This window comes from Saimiri boliviensis, chromosome 2 (genome assembly GCF_048565385.1).
Source record: "Saimiri boliviensis isolate mSaiBol1 chromosome 2, mSaiBol1.pri, whole genome shotgun sequence".
NCBI lineage: Eukaryota > Metazoa > Chordata > Mammalia > Primates > Cebidae > Saimiri > Saimiri boliviensis.
Genome location: NC_133450.1, coordinates 159,359,164 through 159,380,915, shown reverse-complemented (window position 1 = coordinate 159,380,915; position 21,752 = coordinate 159,359,164). Strand labels below are relative to the sequence as shown.

Genomic DNA, 21,752 nt, shown 5'->3' with positions numbered 1-21,752 from the left:
GTTCCATGCCAGGCACTGTGCTAGGTACTTTATAACTGTATTGCTTCATACTGACACATGACCATGAAACATGTTTTGTTATTATGGTTATATAGTTGAGGAAACAGGCTCCAAGCAGCTCACTTCAGGACCTACAGTTAGTAAAGGTAAAAATCAAAGCCAGTCAGATGTTTGACTTCAGAATCCATAGTTTCCACTCACTGTTTACCAAAATGTGAGGGACACACCACTAGCAGTATGTAAGATGATTTTAGATGAGGCAAAATCAAAGCCTATAGGGAGTTAAATTATTCAGAGAGGAATGTATTCCCTTTTCAATTCTGTTCTAATTCTTCAATTGTATACAATTTGCAACTAGACTTCCACACCTCTAACATTGGCTATTTTTCCTTTTTAATCAAACAGGAAGCTTCCAGCTAGATAACAATGTCTGGGTAGAATTTGATAACACTACTTTGTTTTCACTGCATTTATTTGTCTTCCTATTCTCCATTTACCAGTGCAAATGATACTTGTTTTTCATCTACCACAGGAGTATATGGTTTTATTTTTTAAAAGTTGAATTGATTTAAATTATTCTATTAAAAATAGCAGAAGGAGTGGCCAAACATGACAAAACTAGTGAAGGTAGTATTTGGATGAATAAAGTGTGAAAAACAACAAAATTAGGCTGCTTCCATCATTAATGAATGGATATTCATTATGATGGAGGTATCAGAAAATGTTCAAGCAGTTCAAGCAGTTTCTTTCTTTTTTTTTTTTTTTTTTTTTTTTTGTTTTTGAGACGGAGTTTTGCTCTTGTTACCCAGGCTGGAGTGCAATGGCGCGATCTTGGCTCACCGCAACCTCCGCCTCCTGGGTTCAGGCAATTATCCTGCCTCAGCCTCCTGAGTAGCTGGGATTACAGGCACGTGCCACCATGCCCAGCTAATTTTTTGTATTTTTAATAGAGACGGGGTTTCACCATGTTGACCAGGATGGTCTCGATCTCTTGACCTCGTGATCCACCTGCCTTGGCCTCCCAAAGTGCTGGGATTACAGGCATGAGCCACTGCGCCTGGCCCAAGCAGTTTCTGAATAATCACAGATGATTAGATCAAATTATGTTCAATAGAGCTTGCTTCATTCACTTATTCATTTATTCAGTCATATCATTCACTCAACAAATATTTGGGGGCTTATTCTAAGCATTAGCTATTCAAAAAGTTGTTTGAGTATATGAAAGAGCATAGGATCTAGTGATAGGTAAGCCTGGGTTCAAATGCTGACTTCCAGGGTTAGGAGAGCTTTGACTGTGAGTCCATCCTTTACTCTGTATGAGCCTCAGCCTGTTTATCTATCAAATGAGATTGGATTCTACCTCTCAGTAATGTTGTAAGGCTGGACGAGGTGATCCATGTGAAGTTCCTGGATCTGGCAGGCAGTTGGCACTCAGCAAATGTTCGTTCCTTTCTTCTGTGCATATGTTAATTCTTGGAAAAGTGGTAATTCATATGTGGAATGCATGGCCAATCTTCATCCTCCAGGATATTTTACTAATCAGGACAGCCAATTCTCTAATCAGATTTCACAGTATAAGTAACTTGGGTTTTCTGCTGCTTGAATGACTGACTGTCATTGCAGTTGTCCTCTGACTCAAGTTTCTTATCACTACCCTGCAAGTCTTTGAAGGCAAAGACCAGGTTGAGTTTGCTTTGATATCTCCAGTACTTAGCACATATCAAATTCTAGTGAAGAGTTTGGCAAATAAATGACAGACAGAGAGAGAGAGAGAGAGAGAGAGAAAGGAAGGATGACCCTGGCTATATCTTCTCCTCTGCTTTCCTTTCATTAAACTGCAACTTGCCTGTGATCACACAAATTGGCATTCTTAATTGCCACACAGCACACTTGATAGTAATAGGCACAAACTTTATTTCAAATGACTGACATTTATATCAAATGACTACATTTATAGCTTGTCTCTATTCCATTTTAACCATGGCTAGAACATTAATGTGCCTTTCTACAGAGAGGAGTTCATGTGTTCCCAGCATTCTTTTGTGCAGGAGAGGGGCAGGGGCAGGGCTATAAGGTGAGTGTATGTGAGTAAAACAATGCTAATCACATCTGCAGTTGCTGGACCAGGTTGCAAAGACACTGGAATAATGCATGTAAAAAGAGATTTCCTGTATGATTCTCCTTTTTTTAATCCACTGCACACTTGGAATAGCTCTCACCTCAGAATCCCGTAATGGGACCCTCTTAAGGGCAGATCCCTTGATGATGGAAGCCATCCTTAAATACTTGAATTATTAAGTCCTTTATAACTTAATGCAGAGCCATCTGATACCCAATCCAGTCTGCCCTTGAAGAAGAATATCCAACTATTCATCAAATATGTAGTAACCATTTTCTATGTGCCAAGTTCAGGAATTACCTATTACTTTTACTCTTCTGTAATACTTACCTTGTTTAATTACATGTGATAAACAGGAAACAGGGAAGAAAATGGGGCTTACATGGTAGGTTAGTTGCTGAGTCTGCATAACAACAAGAATTAAATAGAAGACTTTGGGTAGAGACTCTGTTGAATCTATTTAGCAAATTTATTTACCGAACTATGCTTTTTTCTCATGAGAGAGGGAACACATACAACTTCCTCTGGAACTCCCCTTAGCTTACAGCAGAACTCGCCTCTTTACTCTCTGGGTCTTTAATTAAAGTCAATTTTCTTCCTATTTCTCCTGTCTGCTTTGTGAGATTATGTGCCAGGAGTGATAGGCATAAAATATGCTACTTGTCAGAGAGGTGACATTTTTCAGCTAATATTTACAAGAGGAAAGAGCAATTAGCAAACATGAGTCATGTGCCTGAATAACTCAGAATAACTAGAAGATTAATTGTTAGTTGGCCTAATTTTGCTCCAGGTAAAGGTTTAAGACATGTAAACTTTGAGTTTGAATACTCCGTGTGAAATAAGAAGTTTAGGAAGTGCAATACATTTTTGAAATCCTGAAAACATTCTTGCTTATTGTAAGTTACAGAGGCAATCAAAACACTGTTGCAGACAATTCTGTGAAGAGGTTTTTCTGAAGCCCAGCTGCAAATTAGATTCACTAAGCAGAGGGCCTCAGTCACGGCTAATATGGCATCACCTGAAGGCTTTTAAAACACACTAATGCCCAGGCACTGCTTTAGATCTGTTTGAATTAAATTACTTTGGGGATGAGGTCAGCATCGTTAAAAAATTTTCTTTTCCTGGGAGCTTCTAATGTGCAGACAGTATTGGTTTTTAATTGTAACCATTAGTATTTAATTGTAACCATTAGTTACACAGTTTAACATTTGCACTTGCAAACATCTTTTACCATCTTGCCATTCAAAGTATTGTCCTCAGCTTCACCTGGAGGCTAGATAAAAGTATTATTTCAGGCCTGCCCAGACCTAGGGAATCAGGATCTGTATTTTAACAAGGTCACAGTGATTTACATGCACATTAATGTTTGAGAAATAGAGTTATAACACTGGTCTGCATTTGGACTGTTACTGGAAAGTTGATATTTCTTAAACACAATAAGTCAGACACTAGGCGAGCCCATCATTTCAACAACTCTGCAAGGTAGATCTTGCTATCTACATTTTACAGATGGGGAAACTGAGGCTTAAAGAAGTGACACAGCTTGCTCAAGGTCAAAGAATGGTAGCTCTTGGAACTGGAATTCAAATTCATCCCTCTAACTTCAATGCATATTTATTTCTGTGCTACCAATGACTGCAGTTATGACTATATATCCACTGGCATGTGTACACTACATCCATGAATGAGTTTTTTGTTTTTTTAGCTATATGCTAGGGAAAAGATGTTTTGTTTTCTGTTTTACATGCCACATGGTTATTAAATTAAGCTGCAACCTAGAATTGAGCTCCTGAAGGTATTAGACAAAGGAGAAAACTACAAGGTTTCCACAACTACAAAATTAAGCAGACAACACAGGATTTCCATTCATTTGGGGCCCTTAACTAAAGGGCGAAAGACTTGACAAAAGCATGAAAAATACATACATGCAGGTCCTTTGCTAGATTAGAACACCTAACTCGATGCATTTCCAGTATGTTGGAGTGTTATTAAAAATTCTTGAGGGAGCTTTGCATTTATTGCAACCAGGTATCAATGGGTGTCAGCACCTGTCACATGTTCAGGAAACACACAACAAATCATTTGCATTACCTCCCAAGATAGCTTCCTCTTTAAGCTAAGTTTATATTTTATCACCCACATTTAACAACAGAAGTGTAAGTTTTTTTCAGGCTTGCCATATAATGTACTTTAGAAGTAAGGGTGGGTAAGGGGAGCTTTATATGGCCACATTCTTCAGAAAACTCTGAAGTTCCTGTTTAGGACAAAATCCTGCTCTACGCACCTGACTCATGCTCTGCTCAGTGTAGGAGCACTGCTTGGAGACACGTCTTAGCACAGAAATCCCTTCCCAAACCTGATTCTTGTCCTTTGTATATCTCAGCAGTCAACAGAAGTAGTTTTGGAGTTGAAGACAGGCCAACTGGAGTAACCTAAGCTGAAGTCTGTGCCCCAGAATAACCTCAGGCATCACCATGGTCATTGTGGCCCCCTGATTTTCATCTACCTCTGGAGTACAAAGAGAGAAGAAAATATCAATGAAAAAACAAAGACCTGTGTTGCTCCTTCCTGTAAGACATGACAAGGTAGAAAAAATATTTCTGGGTTGGTACTAGCACAATGACTCATACCTGTAGTCCCAGCACTTTCAAAGGGTGAGGCGGGTGGATCATGAGGTCGGGAGATTGAGACCATCCTGGCCAACATGGTGAAACCCCATCTCTACTAAAACAAAAAACTAGCCAGTAATGGTGGCGTGCACCTGTAATCCCAGCTACTTGGGAGACTGAGGCAGGAGAATCACTTGAACCTAGGAAGTGGAGGTTGCAATGAGCAGAGATCATGCGACTGCACTCCAGCCTGGAGACAGAGTGAGACTCCATCTCAAAAGGGAAAAGAAAAAGAAAAAATATTTCTGGGTTATAAGATATCCAGAGATTTTGAAATAAAAATATAAGAAAAAAACAAACATAAGTGTGATATTTGCAAAAGGATGTACGCACAGATCAATGGAACAGATAGTCCAGAAACAGATGCACATAAACATGACTGATTTTGATGAAGATTCAAAAGCTATTGAATGGAGAAAGGATCAGTTTTTTAACAAATGGGGCCAGAACAACTGAACATCCACATGTAAAACTAAAATGAGCTCAACCTATATATCATACCTTATATAAAAATTAAAATGGAAGAATGGATTATAAAGCTTACATATAGAATGTACAACTACAAAATGTATAGAAGAAAACATAGAAGACAGTCTTTTTAGATCTTGGGTTATGCAAAGAGGTTTTGGATGTGATACCAAAAGCATGATCCATAAAAGAAAAAAATTGATTAATTGAACTTCATCAAAATTAAAATATTTACTCTGCAAAAGACAGTTAAGAAAATGAAAAGACAAGTTACAGATGTCAAAAAAAATTGAAAATCAGTATCTGATAAAGAACTTGTGTCTGGAATAAAGAACTCTTAAGGTCAGATTGGTGTCACATACCTGTAATCCCAGCACTTTGGGAGGCTGAGGTGGGTGGGACACTTGAAGTCAGGAGTTCAAGACCAGCCTGGCCAACATGGTGAAACCCCAGATCTAGTAAAAATAGAAACATTAGCCAGGCATGGTGGTGCATGCCTGCAATTCCAGCCACTCAGAAGGCTGAGGCTGGAGAATCATTGAACTTAGGAGGCAGAGGCTGCAGTGAGCTGGGACACTGAACTCCAGCCTGAGCAACAAAGCAAGAGCCTGTCTCAAAAAAAGAAAAAGAACTTTTAAAATTTTACAATAAGAAAATAAACAATAATTGCTTACTATACAATAACGAAGGGTGAAATGATTTGAATGTCACCAAAGAAGATATAAAATAAGTACATAAAAACATAATTAAGGCCAGGTGCAGTGGCTTATGCCAGTAATCCCAGCACTTTGGGAGGCCAAGGTGAGAGGATCAATTGAGTCCAGGAGTTTGAGACCAGCCTGGGAAACACAAGGAGACCCCATCTCTACAAAAAAAAAAAAAAAATTAGCCAGCCATGGTGGCATGGCCTGGAGTCCCCTGGGCTGAGGCAGGAGAATTGCTTGAGCCTGGGAAGTCAAGGCTGCAGTGAGCTATGATTGCACCACTGCATTACAGTCTGGGCAACAGAGTGATATCCTGTCTCAAAAAAGAAAATACACACACACACACACACACACACACACATATATATATATATATACACACACACACATATATACACAAAAATATTGTGTAATTATATATGAAATTGTATATAAAATATATAAATATATGTATACTTAATATCATTAGTCATTAGGAAAGTGCAAATTAGAACCACTTCTAAACACCTACTAGAATGACTTAAGAAAAGAGCTGGGTGCAGTGGCTCACACCTGTAATCCCAGCTTTGGGAGGCCAAGGTGGGTAGATCATCTGAGGTCAGGAGTTTGAGACCAGCCTGGCCAACATGGCAGAACCCCGTCTCTACTAAAAATACAAAAAATTAGCCAAGCATGAGCGGTGGGTGCCTATAATCCCAGCTTCTTGGGAGGCTGAGGCAGGAGAATTGCTTGAACCCAGGAGGGGCATGTTGCAGTGAGCCAAGATCACACCATTGCACTCCAGCCTGGGTGACAGAGTGAGAGTCTGTCTCAAAAAAAAGAAAAGAAAAGAAAAGAATATCAGTGTTGGCAAGGATGAGGAACAATTAGAACTCTCGTACTCTTGCTAGGGGGAATGCAAAATGGTACAGCCACTATGGAAAGGTTTGGCAGTTTCTTATAATAAACCATACACTTACCAATTGACCTAGCAATCCCACTTCTAGGTATTTATCCAAGTGAAATGAAAACCTATCTTTACACAAAAAACCTATATGCAAATATTTATAACAAATTTATTTGTAATCACCCAAGATGGGAAATACCCAAATGTACCCCAACTGGGGAATTTATAAACCAAATGTAGTATATATACAATAGAATATACTCAACAGCAAAAAGGTATGAACTATTGATTCATACAATAATACAAATGAATTTCAAATGCTTTATGTTAAGTGAAGGAAGCCAGATACAAAAGGACATCTAATGAATAATCCCATTTATAAACATTCTAGAAAAGACAAATCTGTAAGGACAGAAAATAGATCAGTAGGTGCCTGGACTTAAGACTTGGGAGAGGCTTTTTGTTTGTTTGGCAAGGGATGGAACTATCCTGGATGTTCACTGTGGTCGTGGTAGTTATATGACTATGCGTTTGTTAAAATTCGTAAGACTTTTTCACAAAAAGAATGAATGTTATGGTATATAAACTTAAGCATACATATATAAATACATCCATATATACCTACTTAAAAAATGATATAAAATGTTTTACCCTAATTTTTCACTTCAAATTTTAAATTATTTTATAGATAACACAGTAGAGCATCCAAAGAGCATAAAAGCAAGGAAAGAGTTAAATTGCCTAGCACAGTATCCAGCATTTAGTGAATCCTCAATAAATGTAAATACTCTTCCTTTTGCCCCATGAGCATACCTAATTGGGAGCTAGTGCCTATCTCCATTGGCTTGCACTGATTATCTTAGAAGATCCTTCCTCTGTACAAAGAGTCAATGAGGGATAAAAAATGCTGCCCCTTGTTATCCTAGCTCACTCCTTTCCTAAGAGAAAAGGTGAAAAACATAGACAGAAAACCAGGATCTCAGTGTTTTTAAGCTGCAAACCCACAGAGCTTACACATTTCCCAAGGTTTCTCCTGAAACTCCCAGTCCTGCCACAGGATGGGGAACAGCAGTGTCTTTTGGCCCTCAGTTCCCTTATCACTCTGTGGAAACTTGAAGCTGTTTGGTAGCATGGAAGTGTTTGCCCCTTTTGCTTGCTCTAAAATTCCAACCAGGCAGGGTTCTTTGCAAAGAAAACATGAAATGTTCCTTTAGCTGGCCCTGCAGGCAGAAGCACAGTAGGAGTAAGCAAAATATCTCAGGGTCTTCCTTTGAGGAGGGCCCCAAGTCCATGTCTCTAGTGCCAGACCAGGCTGGGCAGCTCAAGGGAGTGAGAGGAGTGTGACTGGATACAGAGTGATCCGGAACCAGCCAGCAGGGAGGAGAAAGCTTTTCAAAAGATTATCAAGTGCCGAGGGAGCCATTATTTCTCAATCATGAGCAGAAAGATAATTTCTCAATGGTCTGGGACTGCTGTCTTGAGGACTTGATCCTCTGTCCCCACTTCTGTCTTACTCTCTTACCTCCTGGTGTTCATCCAAAATAGTGTACTCCTGGTCCTGACTGCACCCTTAAGTGGTCTGAACTACCTTCCCCAGGAGAACAACCAACTGTGAAATTGCTTTTCTTCCTACTCACCCTCATCCTCTAATAGAAGTCCTTTCTCCAAGTCCAAAGGGATAGCCTTAAGGTTCATTGTTCATTTGGGTTGTAGGAAGACTCAGTAAACCACATTAAGGTATGAATAACCAACGGCTGCTACTGTTGATTTTTGAAAGAAAAACTCACAGAAACATCTAATAATATGAAGAATATCTTCCAGACATTCTCTTTAGAGTAACCATGTCCACCTCTCCCTGCCAGAAAGGAAGGTGACAGCTGCTTAGCATCTCACATTTAAGGGAACTCAACCCCTGTCCTCTTGTATCACTTTAGATTTACATGGTCTGAGTGATCCTGTCTTCTTGTCATTACCCTCACTGGTTAGTGGTGATAGGTGGAGCAATATTCTCAGTTCCCATTTCTGTCAGATAGGGACATGGGCATGTACAAGCCATCTTGGGCACTTTTCTTTTTGTGGTGCTTGGAATAGTCCAGAAATCATACTTCTCAGAGAAAGCCCTCAGCCTGAGGACCACATTCTCATTTTTGGCTTTGGCTAGGGGCCACCACCTTCTCTTCTTTCTCAAGCCTCTACCTTTGTTTTTTCTTACCTGCTATCTGTTGAAGCTGCAATTCCAGGCTCAACATTAGCAGGAGGAAGATCATGTTCTGTACTTGATCTGAAATAGACAATTGAAAGTTTCAGGGTCTTATGAAACTTTGCTAGGTCTTTGGTGCTTTATTCACTTTTGAAAATAGGGAAATAAAAATTGTTTGGGGAAGGTGATAGACCTTGGTAGAGTGGAGCTGGGAAGAGAACTTATAGGTTGATTTCCTGGAGAAGAAGATATACAAGTTAAGAGTAAGCAAGACACTCTTTATAAATCCACCTGAGAAGTTCTTCTTCCTTTTCTAATGACCTTTTCTGAGTATGAACCAGTCCTTGTGAGCCACACATATTGGCAGTTATCTGCATGTCTCATGAAGCTTTCCATAGTTTTTTTCAATAGCTGGCCCTTGAACTCCAACTTTGTTTGTCAAATGAATAATGGACACCATCTTTACCTGGACTGGAAGTCTGTGAGTGTGACACTTGAAAATAGGGCTTCGTAGAACAGAGCTACATGCTCAATAAATACTTGATAGTTGACTGAGCAGACAAAGCAGTCAGGTGCTTTTGCGTGCTGCAATTGAGTGACTATCACTTGAACCACCCCACTAATCGGTTTAGACAGGGAGAATAGGGAACTGGCTCTGATGAGGGTGGGGCTGGTAATGCCCCACCTTGGTTCTGCTCTATCTCCCATGCTTTCTCTTTTGCTCTGAAGCTTGCTTTATCCATGGACTTCTTATGGTTGAGGAAAGGGACAGAGCACACATCTAATTTGTTAATGGTTTGAAACCAAGGATGCTTTCCAACTTTTATCAGCCATGGAATCCTTTCTTCAAGGGAAATCTGTTGGAGCCATACATCTAAATTAGGTAACAGCAGAGCTGCTCTGAGTGTGATGAAAAGCAGTGGAGGGTTTGGATCAGGAGAATGACAGAACCTCATTCACATCATTAAGAGACAACTTAGCTTTGGTGTAGGCAATAGACTATTGCTGGGAGGAAGAGGTTGCTGGCAAGATTACAAGCAGTGAGATCAGTTAGGAATGTCTTTGCAGAAATGCTCATAGGTTGGAGTAATGGGGCTAGTGTAGGTGAGAAGTGGTCTGTTGGAGATCTTATATATTTTTTCTTTGTTTTAAAATTTTATTTAAAAAATTTTAACAGCTTTATTAAAGTATTGATATGCAAAAGAGGGTTATATATGTATATGTGTGTATATAGATTTAAAACACAGACTTTTTTTAAGTGCATGACTTAATGGTTTTTGTATATTCACAGAGTTATGCAACAAACACCGTTATCCAATTTTGCAATATTTTCATTACCCTAAAAAGGAACCCCTGACCCGATAGCAGAAACTTGCTATTCCCCCCTTCCCTTTCCCTATGGCCCTTGGCAACCACTCAGCTAGTTTCTGTCTCTGTCAATTACTTATTCTGGATATTTCATGCAAGCAAAATCACACAATATGGGGACTTTTGTGGCTGGCTTTTTTCACTGAGCATAATGTTCTCAAGGTTCATCTGTGTTGTTGCACATATCAGCACTGCATTCCTTTCTGTGACTAAATAATATTTCATTGTATGATATACCATATTTTGCTTACTCATTCATCAGTTGATGGTCATTTGGATTGTTTCTGCTTGTTGGCTATTATGAATAATGTTGCTGTGAAAACTCATATACAAGTCTTTGTCTATGTATACTTTCAATTATCCTGGGTACATACGTAGGAGTAGAATTGCTGAATTAAGTAGTAATTCTATATTAACTTTTTGAGGAATTGTCAAACTATTTATAAAATATGTGATTTGGAAATATTTTCTCCCATTCTACACACTGTCTTTTCAGTTTCTTTATAGAGTTCTGTGAAGCATAAATGTTTTAATTTCAATTTTGTTTAATTTTGAAACACAAAAGATCCAATTTATCTATTTTTTCTTTCATTGTTTGTGCTTTAGGTGATATATCTAAGAAACCATTGCCTAGATTTCTAGGCACAAATATTTACATCTGTATTTTCTGCTAAGATAAATATAAATGGAGCAATTGTACAGGGACAACTGGATATCTACATGTAAAAGAACAAATCTGGAGCCTTAACTCATACCATATACAAAAATTAAACAAAATGGATAAAGAATCTAAATATAAGAACTTCAGTTCCAAATTCGTTCTATTGATTGTGGACATACAGTTGTGCCTGTACAATTTGTTGATGAAATTATTCTTTCCCTATTGAATTGTCTTGGCACCCTTGCAAAACATCAATTGATCATATATGTAAGGACTTATTTCTCAATTCTGTTTTATTGAACTCAACGTCTATATAATGTCAGTACCACCCAGTGTTGATTACTGTAGCTTTGTAGTAAGTTTTGAAATTGGAAAGTGTGAGTCCTCCAACTTTTAGTCTTTTTCAAGATTTTTTTTAGGGGGTATTCTTGCTTCCCTACATTTCCAAATGAAATTTAGGGTCAAGTTTCTCATTTCTGCAGACAAAGGAACCTGGAATTTTGGCAGGGATTGAATCCATAGATCCATTTGGGGAATACAGCCAGCTGAATAATATTTAGTCTTCCAATTCATGAATACGGCATGTCTTTCCTTTATTTAGATCTTCTATAGTTTGAAAAAAGACTTGAAGGAAACTGCTGACAGGCTGGATATATAGTGTGAAAAAAAATAGAGAAATCTAGGAAAATTCCCAAGTTTCGGGCTTGAATCACTAGGGCGATGGAGAAGCCTGAGGGAGAAGCAGATTAGAGAAGGGGAAAAAGTTGTGTTTGGTGTAGGTTTGGTTTGAAATGCCTATTAGACATCCAAGTGGAGGTGTTTCTTAGGCAGTTGGGGTAGAGAGGTAAATTTAGGAGTCATCAATGCAGAAGTATTATTTAAAGTCAGGGATATCTGTATGATATCACCTACAAAGAGACAGGAAAGAGAGTGCCTGAGGAATGAGATGCGGAGAATTCCAACATTTAAAAACTTTGTGAAGAGAGGTCACCAGCAGAGAAGATTGAGAGGAAAGGTACAAAGGCAAATGGCGGTGTGTATTATCTATGCATTTTATTTTCTGTATTCTGATGCTTTGACATTCAGGGCCTTGCTGATCCTGAAGGGACTGCCCCTCCTAGGGTTATCCAATTCTAACCTCGAAAAGAGAGTAAACCACTAGGCCATGAGCACACCTTTCAAATACAAAGCAACCCATTCCAGCCATACCCACAGCTGCCTCATTTACTGGGGCTTTCACATTCCCAACACTATCCACCTGCCCTAATCACCCCAGGGCCAGGTACCAGAAGACTAGGGACAGCCCCTATGCCCCCGAGCCTGCTGAAATTATTCATATTAGCTAATTCTAAATCCATTCTCCCTGCTTCACCCATTTCTTCCTGTTGAAACCACAATAAAGACCTTGCCCACCCCCCACCCGCCTCCTGGCTGACCCTGGTGCTTCCCCAGGTGGCCCTTTGTGGCATGGTGTGCTCTCTTCTCTTGGGATATGTAAGTATAACATACTTTCTTTTCAATGACAGTCATTTCCTGATATGTTGGCCTCATCATACCTAAATAATAATAAAAACTGTATTTTAAAACACAGTGCTACAAAAGTGTGATCATAGAGCCAAATGCTCTTGAGAGTTGCCTTTAGCAGTATTGAGGTCATAGATGATCCTGACAAGCACAGTATCAGTGAGTTTTGTACAGATGAAAGCTTGAATGGGTTCAAGAAAGAATGGGTAAAGATGTAGCAACAAATATAGGCAACTCTCTCAAGAAGAGTGCTATAAAAAGGAGAAGAGAAATGAGTCAGTAGCTAGAGGGAAATGTGAGGTCCTCAGTGAACTGTATTCTTGTTTTTATTTTAGAAAGGGGGATCTTACAGCAGGTAACAAGTGGGAACAGAGTTAAGTGCTTTCTACTGGGAAATGCTCATGGCACACCTTAGCTTAACCTGAAGATACCCTTCCTTATTAAAATGCAAATATATCCAGAAAAGGTATCACCTTAAGCTGCACCAACAGGCCTGGCACTTGTCAGCATTCTTATTTTTAGAACATGAAAGGACGGCATGTAACATAGATGTAGCAACAGAAAAGACTCCTGGATCACCCGCCACTGGCTTTAACTTCCCCTTCTTCCTTCCCTTCCAAGGGGACTTTCCTGGCACACTGTCTTCTTAAACAAACTGAGGAACAGACACTGTTATAAAGAACATTAGAGTCATCTTGAGTCCTTTCTTTTCTCACTCTACATCTGATTCATTAACAAACCCTATTGGCCCTTCCTTCAAATATATCCAGAATCTGACCATTTCTTACCACCTCCACTGCTTCCACATCAGTTAGAGTCATTGTCATCTCTCCTGGTGATTTCTGCAGTAGTCTGACACCTGCACTGTGTGATTCTGATTTTGCCTTCCTACAGTTGATTCTGCAGCCAGAGTGTTTTTAAAAAATGTAAGTCAAACCACATCTGCTTAAAACCTTCTGATGGCTCAACATTCCACTCAGTGTAAAACCCAATTTTTCCAGCAGCCAAGACAAGAAGAGCCTCTGTCTTGGACCTCATGCTTTAGAGGATCCCACTATGGCCATGCTTCTTGCTGAGGCTAAGGTGTTTGCAGGGCTGAGAGGTGTTATCTGGAGCCCTTGACCTACCAACCTACCAACCACCATCCATTGCAATATGTCCTTGGGACACTGGAATTCCCAGCCTGAATGGGAATTCCCTAAGCCTGCTTGCAGGTCTGTGTGGCTTCTTCCACAGATCCAACCCCTAAGGGAGGACCTTGCTGCGAGTGTGCATGTCTGTCTACCAGGATGTTTTCATTGTTCTTTCTGCTGAAACTGTCTTATGTAAAATTGTAAGAGCACTCCAACCCTGTCCCAACATTCCCAACAATCCTTAGTTATCTTTTCTCCCAGAAAGCAGTCATTACCATCTAACATACCATATAGGTCTCTCTCTGTTGCCCAGGGTTGAGTCAGTGGCACAATTGTAGTTCACAAAGATGGCCGCAGCTGCCTATCTAGAGCAGCTGCAGTCGGGGAGGTGTGGTCAGGACTGCATGCTGTGCAGAGCCAGCGGGGCAAAGAACAGGTGGGAGCCCCGTCCCCTACTGAGTTGGTGGGGTGGGAGCCCCATGCTCCCAGGCACAGCTGCAGCTGCCCAGCTGTGGCTCTGGAACCAGGCATCTCTGCATTCTCAGGAGCCCAGGAAGTCCCCTGCTCCCACAAAATTGAAAGTGCCTCCTCCCCCTCCCTGGCCTCTTCCTGCTCCTGGCACCTGCTTCTGGGTGGAGCAGAGTTGTGGCCAACTCTAGGTGCTATCACAACCTGGCCAGGCATGTGCATACTCAGGGTGGTGCTGATACACCAGCCCCTGCTGCCTCTGCTGACAAGCATAGGAGGGAGTCTGAGCAGGGGCTGAGCGTGGCTCAAGGCAGGCCTGCAGGCACCCCTCTGCACAAACAGCCTGGGTGTCATGGACAGCATGTTGATAGCAACAGGCAGACTGGGTTCCTTGACAGGAAGGTGTTAGGTCCCCAGTGAAATCCCACCTTCAAGTCAGGGATGGCCCAAAGCCTGGGGACCAGGTTACCAATCATTGGTGGAGTTCACAGTTTGGAGCCAGAACTCACAATGCTTTTTTCAGCCCTTCCATGGCTGCCCATGGACTAATCAGCACACATTTCCTCCCTTCTGAGCCTGTAAAAACCCTGAACTCAGCCAGAATTGAACCGATATTGGGACTACCAGCTGCAGGAAGGAGCTGCCTGTGGTAAGGAACTATCCACTGCAGGTCTCCTCTCTGCTGAGAGCCGAACACTCAATGGGACCACCTGCCTGTGGAAAGGTGCTACCCACTTTGGGTCTCCTGAAAGCTGTTCTGTCACTCAGTGAAGCTCCTCTTGGCCTTGCTCACCCTCCAGTTGTCTGCATACCTCATTTTTCCTGCATGCGGGACAAGAGCTCAGGACCTGGAGAATGGTGGACTGAAAGAGCTATAACACAAACACTTCTTTAGCTGAATGAGCATTGCACTGACTTTTCTCCAGGAGACAAAATGAACACATTCAAACACTATGCTACCTCTTTAGTATCCCCTTTTAAAATTCAGTTGTGTTTTGTAAATAAATTTCTTGATGTCTATTCCTATGTGGCTGTCCATTTTCATCTTAATTGTATTGGGAAGAGTTAGAAACTGGAAATCAACAAGTTCTCTAATATCTGGGTCTCTTGACCAAACCACAGGTAATGAACAGAAATGCTTGTGGGAACTTGGACAAGGTATGTGAAAAATACTTTGCAAGTGGTAAACATTCTTCACATTCATTGTCACTATTACTTATAAGGGTGGTAATCTTTTGTCTAAAAATTCCATGAATTCTTATATGATGACTTCTCTCACTAACTTCACTAAGATCTCACCTGGTAAAAGTCTACCCATTTTTTAAGACTCACTCAGGGCTGCCTCCTTCATAAATCCTCCCCTGAGCTTCCCAAGCAAATGTCTGCATAACTGTTTTGCCTTTCAGGGTATTTCTTGTCTGCCTCGTATTTATCAGTTCATACTCAATTTTAGATCTTATTTTATCTTTCTTTTTTTCTTTAGAGACTGGGTTTCACTCATTGCTCAACTTGTAGTATAGTGACTATTCACAGGTATGATCATAGAGCACTGCAGCCTTGAGTTCCTAGCCTCAAGCAAACTCTGGCTTCAGGCGATCCTCCTGCCTCAGCCTCCCAAGTAGCTGGGACTATAGGTGCATGCTACATTGCCTAACTTATGCTGCTTATTTCTACATAAGAAGTACTAATATCAATTTACTCAATTGCAGTAGGAAGTTGTATCTTTCCAGAGAAATCAAGGAAACATCTGTAAATTCTGAGGATAAGTTTGTAAACACAAAATGTGGAAATTGTTTTCAAGCAAAATGTGCAAGAGGATCAAAAATGATGGTGGGTTCTAGCAGTTTCACTTCTTGGTTGCCGTAGGCCTAGTTTCTTGCCATTTCTACTGTCTGTGGAGTTCTATTTCCAAATTGATAGATGAAATTAAAATAATTGTGGTGCTGAAACTTTAATTATCTCTTTCGTTTATTCAAAACATTTACTTGGTATTTGCCAAGCTCTAGTATACAAAGGTGAATAAGACACAGCCAGTGCTTTTATAGAACTCTCTGGTCTGTACAGTAAGTGAGGCATAGACATTCTATGGAAATAACTCAAGAATCCTAGCAATTTATTCCTTTGTGTAATAATACCAGCTTAAAGCTTCGTGTTTGTAAAATACTTCATTCTTTGTTGAATATTGCCAGTCTTATCTCTTTTGCTTCTTCCTTCTTCCAGTGTCTAGCAGAGCCCTGGTTATCCGTGAAGACATAGATAAATACATACCCAATTGATCTGAAATACCTGAGCTAACCACTGTTTTAAAGCCAAGTGTCTAAGACAGTAACTGTAATTAGCAATGTCTGAAAATAATCTGAATTTTAATGCCTTTGAGTAAGTTATGCAGAGTTTGCCCAGGTCCTACCATTCTCCATTGTATTAGACCTAGCTGGATTCACTTATTTTTGTTGCCTGCCAAACCAAGTAGACATTTGAGTTTTGGGGGGGATATTAGAGCCACTGCTGTGCTTTCATAGGTGTGTAGTAATTATTTGCTCTCTAAACCATCTGTGGCATAGATAGACTACCAGTAGCCTTAAAATACTATTCTATTCAATTTGATGGAGTACTTAAATGAGTTCCCACCTTTTGTAAGCCTTTATATTGGAAAGTTGTGATAATTCATAGAAGAATTCACCATTGGAGAATTCATCGAGGGTTTCCTCTAAGAAAGGGCCCTTTCTCTTAAAGACATCATACCATAATTGGAAGGTTAAAACTCCCACACATGAAAAATGGTAAAACTGATGTAAAACAAGTGATAAAATTGCAAAAACCCTAGAAGTTACTGGAGGAAGGGAGACTCCACAGAGGGGTGGGATTTGAACTATGTCTTTGAAGCGTGGGTAGGATTTGGGGTTGAAGCTATTCTAAAGAGCACTGCATAGATGACTCAGAAGCAGTCTCAGAGGTGCAAATGCACAGGTATGTTGAGGGGACAAGGAGCAGGGTAACTTGGCTTGACACTTAGGTTGAGAATGTCAAGGGCTTAATGCCAGACAGAGCTGCCAATGGGGAGATAGGTAGTGGCAGTCACTCAAAAACTGAGTGACAATACCATACCGAAGGAGTATCTGAAAAAGATTAAATCTATTTTTTTCAGTATAGAATTGTGGAATTGGCAGAGAGTCACTCAATTAGGAAGTCATTGTATTCATCTAGATGTTTGGTAATAAGGCTCCAACTTCAGGTCAGAAAAGGGAAGCTAGAGGAAGAAGAAACATATTATAAAACAACTGACAAAACAATCTACTGATCAGTCATGCACAAGAGACAAAGAGAAAAGTAACAAGGTTGACTGTGGTTTTATTTTTTTATTTTTTATTTTTTTTGAGACGGAGTTTCGCTCTTGTCACCCAGGCTGGAGTGCAATGGTGCAATCTCGGCTCACCGCAACCTCCGCCTCTTGGGTTCAGGCAATTCTCCTGCCTCAGCCTCCTGAGTAGCTGGGATTACAGGCACGTGCCACAATGCCCAGCTAATTTTTTCTATTTTTAGTAGAGATGGGGTTTCACCATGTTGATCAGGATGGTCTTGATCTCTTGACCTCATGATCCACCCACCTCGGCCTCCCAAAGTGCTGGAATTACAGGCGTGAGCCACTGCACCCAGCTGACTGTGGTTTTAAAGCCAGATCATCAAGACAATATTGAAGCCATGGGGGGATAAGGGGTGGCCGGGAGAAATAGAAGATTGGGAGCTGACTGTAGAGGGAAGACAGTGAGTTTGGTTTTAGTCTGGGAAAGGCATAAGCATTCCAAAATATTGTAGGTTCAGAGTTTGGGACAAAATTTAGAGCTAAAGATAAGGAAGTTATTTCTTTTTTTTTTTTTTGAGACGGAGTTTTGCTTTTGTTACCCAGGCTGGAGTGCAATGGCACGATCTCGGCTCACCGCAACCTCCGCCTCCTAGGCTCAGGCAATTCTCCTGCCTCAGCCTCCTAAGTAGCTGGGATTACAGGCACGCGCCACCACGCCCAGCTAGTTTTTTGTATTTTTAGTAGAGACAGGGTTTCACCATGTTGACCAGGATGGTCTCGATCTCTCGACCTCGTGATTCACCCGCCTTGGCCTCCCAAAGTGCTGGGATTACAGGCTTGAGCCACCGCGCCCGGCCCTAGGAAGTTATTTCTAATACGGAAATGTTAGTTGATATTGAGGAAGGAATGAACCATCTGATGGAGAAAATATAAAAAGAAAGATTATAAAGAAAAGATCTGAACTCAGGAATGCCCAACATTTGGAGAGCAGGAGCAGAGGACCAGTGAAGAAGGCAGAGATAAGGTGGTCCAAAGAGTATCAGAATCTACCCCATAGCAGTACTTATGAGGCAATGGAGAAAAATCCCTCAGAGCCAGGGGCAGTTCACCACAGGGAGCCGTGAAGACTAAGGACTGGAAGTCAGCTCACAGGTGTGTTAGGCACAGCTCGAAGGCATCAGAGGTGACTGGGGCTAGATAACTTTCAGATGCTTTTGTCTATCCTGGAATTCTGTGAGTTGACTTGAAGGTTAGCAAGCTCACCTGCAGTGGAGCAGGGTGTGGCATGAGGAGGTGATACTGTAGTTGCCTTTTGACAGAGTAACCCAAGTATGCAACAATTAGACATATGACATATTTGGAGATTAACACGTGGAATTAAAATGACATACAACAATTTGCTGTCAAATGCATTGTAAAGCAAACTCTGAAGCATGACGCATAATACTGTCTCTACCATCTCCTTTTTCAAGTCAGCCTCCAACTGCCCCCTGTCCATTACCCGAACATCTCGTTTCTGGTGATTCTCCTGACATTTCATCAAGTAAATCCATTCAACAATTCGGCAAGCACCCAATAACACCTATGTGTATTGCTAGGCACTGCACTAGGAACTTGGGACTCTGAGAACCTTAAAGGTATGCTTCTTGCCTATGAGGAGCTCCACTTCAATGAAAAAGCTCACAAACAGGAGAAATCTGGACAGAAGACATCCTGAAGCAGCAGACTATGAAGACTGCTGATGGGAGAGCTCAAGTGGTAAAGGTAAACAGATCAGGTTCCAGTGACAAGAGTAGCAGGAGCAGGATTTTTCATCTACTCACAGAATCTTAAGCTTGGAAAGGAGCTTGGAGGACATCCAGGCCAACTCCGTATTTGACTCTGATACAATTGTCTCATTAATGCTTACACTGAATATTTTTACTCTGCATTTTGTCAATTTAGGTCTCTCATTCCCTGCCCCCCAGAGCCATAGTATTTCAGGGTTAAAAGTCCTGATTAGTCAGTAATTTCACTGAAGCTTCTCCTCTCCACCTCTACCCCCTCTACATGAACCCATTGCCATTGCTCTTCTGCTTAGAGCACCCAGGCCGTGAGCAATTAGGAACAATTGTTGCAGTTTTCTTTGATTTTTTTACCTTTTCTCTGATCATTTTATATGGAAAAATAGGCCTTTCCATAATCCCCAAATCATGCTTTTGTTCAATAATGATTACCTCTATTAGCTATTAAGATAATAGATTTGGGTTTTTTGTTTTTGTTTTTTTTTTTCCCTGACAGCTGAGTTTTAGGCATAGCTTGTAAACAAAGGCCAGGCTGGAGTGATCACTGCCAAACAGATGTTCGGTCATAGGAAAACAGATTTTTAAATTCTTAACCATTAAGCTTCCCAAAACTCTAAGCTGAAAGACAATTTTAAGAATAGTTAAATTTTGGCCAGGCCTGGTGGCTTCACGCCTGTAATCTTAGCACCTTGGGAGGCCAAGGCAGGCAGATCACGGGTCAGGAGATTGAGACAAACTTGACCAACAAGGTGAAACTCCATCTCTACTAAAAATATAAAAAGTAGCCGGGCATGGTGTCATGTCTCTGTAATTCCAGCTACTTAGGAGGCTGAGGCAGGAGAATCGCTTGAACCCGGGAGGTGGAGGTTGCAGTGAGCCAAGATCGTGCCACTGCATTCCAGCCTGAGCAACAGAGTGAGATTCTGTCTCAAAAAAAAAGAATAAATTTTTCTACAGTGTACATCTTTGATGCAGAAAATATCTCACCTTATAAAACAATACAAGAACAATATGCATAGTGACAAGTGAGAGAAATCTGGGGGCACCTTGTTTGTGTCCCTCAGCACAATTTCTGAGGCAGAATGTCTCCTCAAATGGTGAGAAGGTAGGCCACTTTTCCCTCACCTTGGCAGCCTCATCATGGTCCATAACACAAACAGTATGAGAATATCTCAACCCACTCCATACTCACATGAGGACTTGTCACAGCTCCGCAGGTGAAGATGCAAAAGAAAACAACAAAAAACAGTTGCTGTTTGCGTCAGATTTCCTTATAGTAGCCACCAACATGCACAGCCAAAAGGAAAAACAAAATCATCAGCATGCAGTAGCTCCAAGCCAGGATTTTTTTTAGCTGGGACATATGAGAATGGGTAACAAAAAAAATCGTCAGGATTGGCGTTAAGACCTATTCACCAACAGAAAAGTTGTTGATTAAGCTCAAGGTTTGCTGTAACATGAGGATAAGTCAAACCAGAACTAGTTCTGAGGAACTGACGAAAGTCGGTCTTGTTTGGGAGGTTTTGGTTTTGCTTTCAGCAGTTTGTCTGTGAACGGAATTGCATTCCTGATTTGGCTCTCGGCTTAGCTATGGTTGGTGTTTAGGAATGCTAGTGACTTGCATGTTCATGTTGTTTCCTGAAACGTTGCTGAAGTTTATCAGCTTAAGGAGCTCTTTGGGCTGAGACTATGGGATTTTCTAGATATACAATCATGTCATCTGCAAACGGGTAGTTTGACTTCCTCGCTTCCTATTGGATGCCCTTTCTTTCTTTCTTTCTTCCTCTTTCTTTCTTTCTTTCTTTCTTTCTTTCTTTCTTTCTTTCTTTCTTTCTTTCTTTCTTTCTCTCTCTCTCTTTTCTTTTCTTTCTTTCTCTTTCTTTCTTTCGCCTGATTGCTCTGGCCAGGACTTTCAATACTATGTTCAATAGGAGTGGTAAGAGAAGGCAACCTTGTCTTGTGCTTTTCAAGGGGCATGCTTCCAGCTTTTGCCCATTCAGTGTGATGTTGGCTGTAGGTTCATCATAGATGGCTCTTATTATTTCTATTTATGTTCCTTCAATACCCAGTTTGTTGAGAGTGTTTTTTTTTAACACCCCTTGAGAGTTTTTAACACCTTTTCATTCCCTCTCTTTCCCCTACTCTTAAATGTGCTCCAGTTTCCTCGGTGTCCCTAAAACACATTTAGGAATAGGGGTAAGGAACAGTACTAAGAATACCAGCATGTCTTAGCACTGTGCCAGGAAATTTACTAGCTTCCTGGAGCTTCTGTAACACATGACCTCAAGCCCTTGGCATTCCTTGACTTATAGTTGCATTGCTTCAATCTCTGCCTCCATCTTCAAATGGCATTCCTTGCTGTGTGTATCTATATTCCTCTCCTCTTACAAGGATACTAACTGTTGGATTCATGCCTACCCTAATGTAGTATGACATCATTTAGACTACTTCTGCGTACACCCTGTTT

The 21,752-nt window shown here is 40.8% G+C and overlaps 1 protein-coding gene across 3 annotated transcripts in view; it reads right to left on the bottom strand.

Moving 5' to 3' along the window:
- PDCD1LG2 (programmed cell death 1 ligand 2) overlaps positions 1-20,567 on the bottom strand; it is a 53,849-nt gene extending 33,282 nt beyond the window's left edge. For 2 of the 3 annotated variants that reach the window (XM_074394778.1, XM_074394779.1), the window contains exon 1: positions 8,484-8,564. In XM_074394778.1, the coding sequence (XP_074250879.1) occupies positions 8,484-8,541 (58 nt within the window). In that variant the 5' untranslated portion in view covers positions 8,542-8,564. Of the gene's footprint in view, positions 1-8,483; positions 8,565-9,058; positions 9,128-20,477 lie in introns of those variants that run through there. The other variant, XM_003928181.3, reaches the window with a different exon arrangement.
- Between the last annotated feature and the right edge of the window lie 1,185 nt (positions 20,568-21,752).